Below are 12,001 nucleotides of genomic sequence, written 5' to 3' on the forward strand. Positions count from 1 at the left end.
GGACAGCCATTTGCCTGAAGTGGTATAGGCTTGAGCAGGGGGATGGACTAGAAGACCTCCAAGGGCCTTTCCAACACTGTGATTCTGTTAATAATTCAACTCAACCGATTCCCTTGCAGCATGCAGCTGAACTGGAACAGAAGCAGAACGAATGTGAGAACCGGAAGTTGCTGGGGGAGATTGTGAAATACAGCAACGTGATCCAGGTGAGTCTTTTGGAAGCCACAAAGAGATTGGGTGTCCATGGTTGTCCAGTTGGTGAATCCAGAAAAAGAAACATTATTTTACCAGGGGTATAAAACTGTATTGAATAAACCGCGTTGGCAGAAAAGAAGCAAAACCAGCTCTGGGTTTCCCGTGCAAAAGCAAGCATAGCCAATTCCCCCGGCCGTTTCCCTTACAGGCCACCCATAATCCATTGCGTCCTCTAATCACTTCTGTTCGTTTTGTTATGGGAACCAGCCAGCCACACTGGGACATCTGTCCTTGAAAGGGGGAAGCAATGTCTCATAGGAAGCAATGATTCTTGGAGGTGATTCCTTCCACCATTCCATTCCATTCCATCTCTTCTTTTCTCTTCTCTTCTCTTCTCTTCTCTTCTCTTCTCTTCTCTTCTCTTCTCTTCTCTTCTCTTCTCTTCTCCTTCTCTTCTCTTCTCTTCTCTTCTCTTCTCTTCTCTTCTCTTCTCTTCTCTTCTCTTCTCTTCCCTTCCCTTCCCTTCCCTTCCCTTCCCTTCCCTTCACTTCACTTTCCTATTCTATTCCTATTCCTATTCCTTCTATCCTCTCCTCTCCTCTCTTCTCTTCCTTCCCTTCCCTTCCACTTCATTCCAGATTCACTTAATAACCGGGCAACTAACTTAAGAACTGTGGCAATTCACTTAGTAACGATGATGGGAAATATCATAAAATGGGGCAAAACATATTTAATGACTGTCTGACTTAGCGACAGGAATTTTGAGTTCAATTGTTGGTTGTAAGTCAAGAACCACCTGTATTTTCCTTATTCTTGCATGACAATCTCTAAGTATCTCAGAGGTGGGTCCTTTAATTTGATTAGCAAAACACCACGCCTATCTAGTACCATATTTATTGCAAATATATCCCACATTTACTCCAGAGGTTCAGGGTGCAGCCCATAGATATGTCTCATATTTATCTCACAGCATTCTGGAGTTCACTGGCCTACAGCATTCCGGAGTTCACTGGCCTACAGTAACCCAGTCAGTGATTCAATGGTGGTTTAAAGCTTGATCTCTCTGGTTGGAATGCAACCCTTGGAATTTAGAACTATTAAAGAAAACTTTTTTCCTTTAAAAAGAAAAAAAAAACCCAGCTACCCTTCAAACAGAAGTTAGGAGGAATCTTTTGCAAAAAAAAAAAAAAAAAGCACAGTCCAAAATTCCAAATTTGTAGGTGGTTTATAGACAAGGAAAATGAAATGAGGAAATTGAAACAGGAAGTCAATTGGCCACCTTGAACAACTTGGTTTAATGGTGTTTGAGTCACCTTCCGTTGGGACCCTTTTGCAGAGTATATGTAGTGACTCAAAGCTGTCTGAAAAAGCCACAATGACAGCAATACGATGTCAAACGTGTGTGTGTGGTGCCGTTATCCAGATAATTGCATCGTTGGTTCATAATTCATAATTTGTGAATTATGGTTCATAATTTGAGCCATTAGTCTGTTGTAGAAAGTTGATAGCATTTGCAATGTGAGAACTGTAAATATATAGTAAGAGCAAGAGCCCTTAGACTTCTATACCACTTCACAGTACTTTCCAGCCCTCTCTAAGCAGTTTACAGAGTCAGCCTCTGCCTCCCCCCACCATTAATCTGGGTCCTCATTTTAATGACCTTGGAAGGACGGAAGGCTGAGTCAACTTTGAGCTGGTCAGGATCGAACTGATGGCAGGGGGTAGAGTTAGTCTGTAATAGTGCATTCTCACCACTGTGCCAACACAGAAGGAAAGGAAGGAAGGAAGGAAGGAAGGAAGGAAGGAAGGAAGGAAGGAAGGAAGGAAGGAAGGAATAGCAATAGCACTTAGATTTATATCCCGCTTCACAGTGCTTTCCAGCCCTCTCTAAGTGGTTTACAGAGTCAGCCTCTTGTCCCCCAACAATCTGGGTCCTCATTTTGATGACCTCGGGAGGACAGAAGGATGAGTCAACCTTGAGCCAGTCAGGATCGAACTCCTGGCAGTGGTCAAGAGTTTGCCTGCAATACTACACTCTAACTGTGCCACTTCAGCTGCTAAATTATGCCACCTTGTATTGTGGTTAGCCAAGTTCTTGTTCCCATTCCCTTCAAAAGTAGACAGCCAAAATCAAGAGCATTCCTCACATTCTAGCAGTGCAGGAACATAATTTAGGTCGAATCGTAACCAAACGGTTGAGTCTGAATGCATGAACCTTATTTATTTTCCTCCCGCACAGCTGCTTCATATCAAGAGCAACAAATATCTCACCGTCAATAAGAGATTGCCAGCCCTGTTGGAAAAGAACGCCATGCGTGTCTCTTTGGATACGGCCGGGAACGAAGGCTCTTGGTTCTACATCCAGCCTTTTTGGAAACTGCGAAGCGAAGGGGACAACGTAAGTGAGCGGAATACAAAGATGCTAGAATGTTGATGTGCTTTGCCGGTGTCATGCATGCAAATTTGTGTTGTGGCCTGTCGGTTACTGGCCCCTCCAGCAGCTAAATCAGGAGGAGGAGGCGTGGGAGTCAGGGTCAGCATCAGGGTAACCTTAGAGCTCTCAGGGGGAAGAGGGAATGGAGCTGGCAGAGAGAGAGAGAGAGAGAGGGAGAGAGGCAGAGCTTGGGCTGTCCATCATCTCTCAGATGGAGAGTCAACACTCCTAGGCCTGGAGGTGGCTGATGAGGAAGAGGAGGAACAGCTGTCTCCAGTGCATGACGTGTGGAAGCACAGAAGGCAGAGGAGAGGAGAGCAGTGGAAATCTATGGGCCGGTCCTTGGGACGGAACAGCAACCGCTGCTAGCAAAGCCCCACCCTAGCTCTAGGGATAAAAGGCAGGGGGTGGAGATAAATAGATGTGGCAGACAACTATTCATCTCCTTGCTGGATGGACTTGTTAGCCTGTGAGGGAAATGTTTTGCTTTTTGAGTAGAAGAGTAGACTCAACAACATTCTTTCTTAGAAGTCAAGGACAAGTTACCCTGCACCTGTAGTGTCTGGAGGGATGGCTCCAGATGGACCATGTTTGATTGGGTCATGTGATGGACTGATGAGTGCAGGGGATGGATTTTGAATTTCTCTTGCGGAAGGGGAAATCCTCGGATTCAGGTTTTTCTAGATGTGCCAACATGACTTCTTTCAAAAATTCTTACTTGGATGGTCTTTGTTTCTGAGTGCTGAATGGAAATGGGGAGTTTCATTGGAACACTGAGATGGAGCTTGTTTGGTGGACTAATTCTTCTCCCAGACTTCCCTTTGAATTCCTGACCATGCTCCCCCAAAACACAGAAATCCAGATCCCACCCAAATATCTTCTCCAATTCCCTTTTGCTTGTTCAAGGATCAAGACCTTTTACGTCGAGAAAACCATTCCTCCTAGGATGGACTTCTCCAATCTGGTCCCTGTTGGATCCCAAATCCAATATTTTTTAAAGACAGATTGAGATTTATTTATTTATTTATTTTTATTTATTTGATTTGTCAATCGCTTACAAGATAATAGGTGTAAGTATAAACATGAGTATGAATATCGGAAATAGGTGCGAATAAATGGGGATAATAGGACAGGGATGGTAGGCACGATGGTGCACATGCACGCCCTTTGCAGACCTCTTAGGAATGTGTATTCTGCCCCTTCCTTTCTCTCCTCCCTCCATTCTTTTCTCTCCTTCCTTCCTTCCCCCTCCCTGTTCACCTTCCTTCCTTCTTTCCTTCCTTCCTCCCATTCCTTCCCTTCCTTTCTCTCCTCCCTCCATTTTTTTCTCTCCTTCCTTCCTTCCTTCCTTCTTTCCCTCTCCCTGTTCACTTTCCTTCCCCCTTCCTTCCTTCTTTCCTTCCTTCCTCCCATTCCCTCCCTTCCTCTCCTCCCTCCATTCTTTTCTCTCCTTCCTTCCTTCCTTCCTTCCTTCCTTCCTTCCTGCCTCCCTCCATTCCTTCCTTCCTTCCTTCCTTCCTTCCTTCCTCCCCCTCCCTGTTCATCTTCCTTCCCCTTCCTTCCTTCTTTCCTTCCTTCCTCCCATTCCCTCCCTTTCTTTCTCTCCTCCCTCCATTCTTTCTCTCTTCCTTCCTTCCTTCCTTCCTTCCTTCCTTCCTTCCTTCCTTCCTTCCTTCCTTCCTTCCTTCCTTCCTTCCTTCCTTCCTTCCTTCCTTCCCTCCCTGTTCTCCTTCCTTCCCCTTCCCTGTTCTCCTTCCTTCCTCCTTTTTTCCTTCTTTCCTTCCTTATTTTATTATTATTTATTTGATTTGTCAGTCGCTTACAAGATAATAGGTATAAGTATAAACATGAGTAAGAATACAGAAAATAGGTAAGATTAAATGGGGACAATAGGACAGGGACAGTAGGCACGATGGTGCACTTATGCACGCCCCTTACAGACCTCTTAGGAAGCGGGTGAGGTCAATAGTGGATAGTTTAATAAGGTTAAAGGAGTGGATGTAGAGGTTAGAGGATGTAACAACCGAGTCAGGGGGTGCATTCTAGGCATTGACCACCCTGTTGCTGAAGTCATACTTTCTGCAATCAAGTTTGGAGCGGTTAACATAGAGTTTGTATCTGTTGTGTGCTCTTGTATTGTTGCAGTTGAAGCTAAAGTAGTCATTGACTGGTAGGACATTGTAGCAGATAATTTTGTGTACTTCGCTTAAGTCCAACCATAGGTGGTGTAGTTCAAAGTTGTACAAGCCCAAAATTTCAAGCCCGGTGATGTAGGGTATTCTGTTGCGAGCAGAGGAGTGTAGCACTCTTCTCGTGAAATAGTTTCTCCAAAGCAATAGTAGAGTCACACTAGAAGAGTAAGAAACAACCTTTGCCTGGCGATCTAGTTCAAGCTGTCCCACAGCTGAATTGATTGCTCACATCCACGATCTCAAACATGTAGATTTCACTTCTAACTATTGTCTTCCTGGTTGCTCCTTCCAGCCAAATTGTAATTACCGATTCAATCCTGCAGGTTTCTTTTGCTAACCCTTTCTCTGCCCTGAGGTAGTTGTAAGTTATTTTCTTTTTTCCCCCCCTCTGGCATGGCATGCAATGCATCCTGCATTAAGTACAACAGTGTGTTGTGTGTAGTCAAAAGGCTGCGATCTTATTGTGGGTATCCCGGTTTTTAAGGAACAGCACAATAAGGCATTCACGCAAGCTAACATCTTAGTGGTTTTGGTCTGTGATTGTTCCACTTTCCAATCTGCCACAAAAAATAAAAAATAGAGAAAAATCCACAGAATACCTATCATGCATCAGGGTGGATAAAAATCAATGGTTTTTTTTTAAATCAAAAAATCAGATTTTTAAAAAATTTATATCGGATTTTTTTCATTGTTATCGAATTTATTTTAATAAAATGCTTTTGGAATAAAAATCTATCTAAATTTTTTTTTTAGATCCACTAAATCTATCTGTTTTCTATTTAAGCTACTTTAATAATTTAGTTTATTCAGCATGAAGCAGAGCTTAGTTGTGTAGCATGAGGCTGTAGATTCTGCAATATTTACATTTTGGGGTAAACTCATTCAGTGAATCCAAGCTCTGCAAGCTGAGATAAAATGCGCACTGCACTGATGCATTCACACAGTTTCACAGCAGGCATGAGAGTTGCTTTTTAAAAACTACGATTTAAATCGAGTTGTTTCCAATCAAGCCTTTTTACTAGTGATTTAAATCGTGATTTAAATTGATTTGATTTAAATCAAATCCACCCGGTCATTCGTTTTGGTTACTTTCCAGTTAATGGATCACAAACCACAAATTATGTATTTAAACTTTAAACATGTTGGTAAATTCTGCCGTGAAAACTTTTGTTTCTCAGAAGTTTTGGAGCACACTATGCTGAATGACAAGGAACGGCGTCACGTTTTTTCAGCGCTCTGTTGTGGGTGCTTGGTGCACTTGTAACTTTGCCCTTGTCACAAGCTGCCCATGCATGCATGCTTGGCCATTTCTCTTGAGTCCCTTAACTTTTTCTGTTTCAAGAAAATGCGTCGGGAATTGCACGAGTTGGAAAATGTATGGTATGCGGAGTCCTTGATGCTCTTTGAGCTCGGTTGTTTGTAAATCAAGCTAAGTCCATAAATGCTGCAGAATTCCTTGAAGCCTGGCATTGGACACAACAGCCATCCACGGGCACATGAGCAACATTTACACCCCATTGGAAAGAGACAGAAAATGTATGGTATGCAGAGTCCTTGCTCTCTTTGAGCTCGATTGTTTGTAGATCAAGCTAAGTCCATAAATGCTGCAGAATTCCTTGAAGCCTGGCATTGGACATAACAGCCATCAACAGGCACATGAGCAACATTTACACCCCGTTGGAAAGAGACAGAAAATGTATGGTATGCAGAGTCCTTGCTCTCTTTGAGCTCGGTTGTTTGTAGATCAAGCTAAGTCCATAAATGCTACAGAATTCCTGGCATTAGACACAACAGCCATCCACAGGCACGTGAGCAACATTTACATCCCACTGGAAAGAGACAACTAAAAAAAAACTAAGAAGGAAAAATAAAAGACCGAAACACCACCTCAACAGCAATCAACATCAAAATTAGTCGAGATGATCATCAGGATTAATTCTAGGCTAATCAAGCAACAAACAATACCCTTGATAAGGAAAACCAAGAATGCTCCTACCTACACTGACAGGGCACGCCACTTGGATATAAACAGAGCAAACTCACTCCATTCTAGCATTGATGATGTTGTCTAGTTTGGTAATGAAACGTCTGCAAGAAAACAGTCAAACTCAAGAGCACCAAGATCTTTACAGTTTTCCTCCTCCTCCTCCTCTTCCTCCTCCTCCTCCTCTTCCCTTTTTCATTCTCCATTCCACAAACCTCACACCTTTTTGACATTGATTATGTTCCGTAGTTGGGTCATGAAACATCTGCAAGAAAATAACCAAGCTCAGAGACCACCAAGGATCCCACAATCATTCTCCTCTCCTTCCTCCTCCTCCTTGTTTTCATTTTCTTCCGTTCCACAAACCCCACTCCCTTCTATCACTGATGATGTTGCCTAGTTGGGTAATGAGACGTCTGCAAGAAAACCACCCAGCTCAGAGAGCATCCAGGGCCCCACAGTTCCAACCTGAAGTATAAATATTCTCTTTCCTTGATTTGTGGTGCGTCTGGGAGGAATGGAGGCGGGGACTCTCTAGATAAATTTATGGAATGATGTTAATATATGTTCAGGGATGAGAAACAGGGACCCTTAAAATCCCGACAGTGAAAATACACAGGTTGGTTCCAAGCTGCAATCAGTTGTAATCCAAAAATCTCAATTTTTTTACTGGACATCCACTATATTCAGAGTAAGAATCCAGGATACGATATAGAATCCAAATTATAGAAATAACAGCAGCAGATATAAAGGGATATATCTATTTATCTGTCTATTGATCTATAATTTAAAAAATCAAATGATAACATGTGACTCTTTTTATAACTTCAGATTCTTGTCGGGGATAAAGTTGTCCTGATGCCGGTTAATGCAGGGCAACCTCTACATGCCAGCAACATAGAGCTCTTGGATAATCCAGGATGCAAGGAGGTAGGTTTGAATGGTGGTTTAGGTGTCTAACTTGGTTTGTTTTGGAAGATTGCAGTCAAGTCGTCATCCCAGGTGGAGGCTTGTTCCAAAAAGAGCTGACCAGGATCAAATTTCGGTGGACCCTGGCATCGTGCGTGGTCTGGCAGTATAGCTAGTCCTTGATTACAATGGTTTACTTATCAACCATTCGAAGTTACAACAGCACTGAAAAAAAGGGACCAATGACCGTTTTTCACACTTATGACCATTGCAGCATCCTTATTAAAATTCAGATGCTTGGCAACTGACTCCTATTTATGACGGTCACAGTGTCCCAGGGTCATGAAATACTCTTGCTCTGATGGTCATTTGGAAACATCCTTAGTGAGCAGCTAGAAGCCAAGAGGAACCTACAGGCCAAATTTCAAGTTTGTAGGCTTTACGGTCCTGGAGATTTTGTGATGATGTGTGAGGGATATTTCGCTTTTATGTATATAGATAGTGTACATTCAAAGTGACAATAAAGTTATTCTCATTGTCTCCTATCCGCCCCCCCCCCACCCCCGTGGTATCTATATCTATCCATCTATCAATCCATCTCTCTCTCTTTCTCATCTATCTATCTATCATCTAACTCTATCTTCCATCTCTCTCTCTATCATCTCTCTCTATCTCTATCATCTTACCCCCTGTCTCTACATCTATATCTATCTATCTATCTATCTATCTATCTATCTATCTATCTATCTATCTATCTCTCTATCATCTCTCTCTCTCTATCATCTCTCTCTCTATCTCTATCATCTCCCTCTCTCTCTCTACATCTATCTGTCTGTCTGTCTATCTACATCTCTCTCTGTCTCTCTCTCTCTGTCTCTCTATATCTCTCTCTCTCTCTCATATCTATCTATCTATCTATCTATCTATCTATCTATCTATCTATCTATCTATCTTCGATCTATATCATTTATCTATCTTCTTCTATGAATTGAGTTCTTGGATGAGAAGTGAAATGTCTTCAAGAAAAATCAGGAAAGACCAGTTGTCACTTGGAGAAAATCTCGGGTTTCGTGGCCATTTCATCCTTGTGGCCACATTTATACAAATGGATGGGATTGAAATATGATGTTACTGGGTGACTGATTAAGTTAACATTAAGCCAGGATCTGCTCAAGTATCTCCAGATATATCACTTATATCTTCGTTTGAAGTTTTTTTTTTTTTTAGATACAGCATCAAATCCTGATGGAGACAATGGACAGTTTTACAGGCAGAAAGTTAGTTCGAAGAAAAATGGATATGAAAGAGAGATGGGTGAACAGTCATTTGTCAGAGTGTAACATGATAGAAACTTTTCTATATGGTTGTTTTATAACCTGACTTACAATTCTTCATGTTCTTAAATGCAGGTCAATGCAGTGAATTGCAACACCAGTTGGAAAATCACCTTGTTCATGAAATTTAGTTGCTACAGAGAAGACGTACTTAAAGGGGTAAGTATGGATGACCTTTTCCCCCCATTGTTATAAAAATTTATTCATTTCCGTAGCTCCTAATTCTAGCTGTTTTTAATGATGAACAGGTAATGTTTTCAGTTGTTTGGAAAATATCTTTTATAGGAGGTTTCCTTCTTGAGTCCTGTTTATCCATCTTCAAAAATGATCATTTCTAGAGAGTTGGCTGAAAAAAAATAATCAAACAGAAGATAGATTGGAAACCAGAAGTATATTTGCTGAGCATAATCCCACAGGGTTATGAAAAAGGAACTGCATATTTAGTTTTACATAACAGCAGCAAGTTTTAGTTTTAGTTTTATTAACAGCAGCAAGAATTAGCTATGCAAAATTTTGGAAAAATGAAAAAATTCCCCCTGATGAGGAAGTAATCAGAAAGATCCTAGAATGTGCTGAGATGGACAGATTAAAAAGAAAAGAAAAGAAAAAGAAGACTAGGAATATTATTAGACATGGAATAGATTTTATGAGTGGCTTAAAACAAGGAGTAGAAGTTAGAGGAAGAAAAACGATTGAACGTTCTTATTAAAAACAGGGAAGATATAGAACTATAATTGCTATAAATATTAAAAATATGAATGAGTTAAATACAAAGAATGGGAACTGTATTGTATGGGAACTTGTAGTATTACTACAGCTGTTCATTTAGGAGTTATTATATTATTAGTATTATTATTAGTAAATGGACAATATTTTTACAGTATTAGCTATGTTTCTTTTTTCTTTTTGTAAATAATATATCCGGATAAAACGCTGTATTCAAAAAACGTTTATGAATAAAATCCAAAATAAAATAAAATAAAATAAAAACTGATAATTTCTTTGTGCAGTATCCTACATTTTTTTTTCCATCCTTGTCAGGAAATGAAATGGCCTCACAGCTATGAACCCTCACATCAAAAAGCAGGTGGCAAAGTGGCCAAATTTTGATAACAGACATTTCCTCTGTCCACCCAAAATAAAAACTAGAAGTGGGAAGTGTTTGTAAGGCCTTTATTTTCATTTCTTTAAGCACTCTGCCTTGCCTGGTATCCCTCAATCTGCTTCTCACATTTAACTCCCTCTCATGACCATATTAAAAAAAAAAAAGATGGCATTTTGGGTTTTAGATCTTCCAGGAACATTGCCTGATAATCTTCTGCAGAGATTTGGGAAATTTTATGGAAAAACTATAAGTCAGTGTTTATCCAATTCCCCCCTTTCTCTCTCTCTCTCTCTTTCTCTTTCTCAATCTCTCTCTCCCTTTTTCTCTTTTTCAATCTTTTTCTCTCAATCTCTCTCTCTCAATCTCTTTCTCTCAATCTCTCAATCTCTCAATCTTTCTCAATTTCTCTTTCTCAATCTCATTCTCTCAATCTCTCTCTCTCTCAATCTCTCTTTTTCTCAATCTCTCAATCTCTGTCTCTTTCTCTCAATCTTTCTTAATCTCTCTCTCAACCTTTCTCTCTTAATCTCTCTCTCTCTCAATCTCTTTCTCTATCTCAATCTCTCTTTCTCTCTCACACACACACTTTCCCTCTCTCTCTCAATCTCTTCCTCTCAATCTCTCTCTCTCTCTCTCACAATCTCTTTCTCTATCTAAATCTCTCTTTCTCTCTCTCTCACACACACACTTTCACTCTCTCTCTCTCTCTCTCAATCTCAATCTCTCTCTTTCTCTCTCAATCTCCTTCTATCAATTTCTCTCTTTCTCTCTTTCAATCTCTTTCTCTCAATTTCTCTCTCTCAATCTCTCTCTCAATCTCAATCTCTTTCTCTCTCTCTTATACACACACTTTTGCTCTCTCTCTCAATCTCTTTCTCCCAATCTCTCTCTCTTTCTTTCCATCTCTCCAGGGAGATGTTGTCCGGTTGTTCCATGCTGAACAGGAGAAGTTTCTGACCTGCGATGAATACCAGCAGAAGCAACACATTTTCCTCCGTACAACTTTGAGGCAGTCAGCCACTTCGGCAACGAGTTCGAAAGCCCTGTGGGAAATAGAGGTATTTTGGAGGGCGGGGAGAGAAACTCCCTAGCTTGTACCTTGTATGTGCCTTGTAATCTATTTAATCTGCACTGATACCCCCAAATATATTGAGAAGGGACCACACTGAATCAGTAGAAACTTTCCAAGATGGTGTTGCAAAATCTACTTCCAGAATGATGGTGTCCACAGAATATATATTTGTTCCGGAGAGCTTTTTCTTGTCCTTTTAATACAGCTAGCCTTCAGCTTATGACCACAATGGTGCCTCAAAATTTCTGTGTTAAAACTTCTCCCTCCCTGCCTCTCCCATTTTTCTTCCCTCCCTCCCTCCCTCCCTCTCCCTCCCCCTTCTCCCTCTGTTTCCTCTCTCTCCTCCTCCTTCTTTCCCTCTCCTTCCCTCCCTCTCCTTCTGTTTTCCACATTTCCCCCTCTCTCCTTCCCTTCCTTCCTCCCTCCTTCTCCCTCTCTTTTCCTCCCTCCCTCTCCTTCTGTTTCCCCCTTCCCTCTCTTTCCTTCCTTCCCTCCCTCCCTCCTTCTACTTCTCTTTTCCTCTCTCCCTCCGTCTCTCTCTCTTTCCTCCCTCCCTCTCTCCTTTTCTCTTTCCCTTTCTCCCTCCTTCTCCCTCTTTTCCTCTCTCCCTCCCTCTCCCTCTCTTTTCCTCCCTCTCTTTTCCTCCCTCCCTCCTTCCCTCTCTTTTCCTCCCTCTCCTTCCCTGCCTCCCTCCTTCTCCCTCTCTTTTCTTCTCTCTCTCCCTCCCACCCTCCCTCTTTCTCTCTCTCCGCCTCCCTCTCCCTCTCTTTCCTTCT

At 41.5% G+C, this 12,001-nt stretch overlaps 1 protein-coding gene across 7 annotated transcripts in view; it reads left to right on the top strand.

The window, feature by feature from the left end:
- The window catches only part of ITPR2 (inositol 1,4,5-trisphosphate receptor type 2), a 138,157-nt gene that overhangs the window by 32,952 nt on the left and 93,204 nt on the right, over window positions 1-12,001 (top strand). For all 7 annotated transcript variants that reach the window (XM_087934350.1, XM_087934352.1, XM_087934356.1 and 4 more), the window contains exons 4-8: window positions 120-206; window positions 2,435-2,593; window positions 7,637-7,735; window positions 9,124-9,207; window positions 11,065-11,211. In XM_087934350.1, the coding sequence (XP_087790476.1) occupies window positions 120-206; window positions 2,435-2,593; window positions 7,637-7,735; window positions 9,124-9,207; window positions 11,065-11,211 (576 nt within the window). The remainder of the gene's footprint in view (window positions 1-119; window positions 207-2,434; window positions 2,594-7,636; window positions 7,736-9,123; window positions 9,208-11,064; window positions 11,212-12,001) is intronic.

This window comes from Pseudonaja textilis, chromosome 5, assembly GCF_049901715.1.
Source record: "Pseudonaja textilis isolate UNSWEBS1 chromosome 5, rPseTex1.2, whole genome shotgun sequence".
Lineage (NCBI taxonomy): Eukaryota > Metazoa > Chordata > Lepidosauria > Squamata > Elapidae > Pseudonaja > Pseudonaja textilis.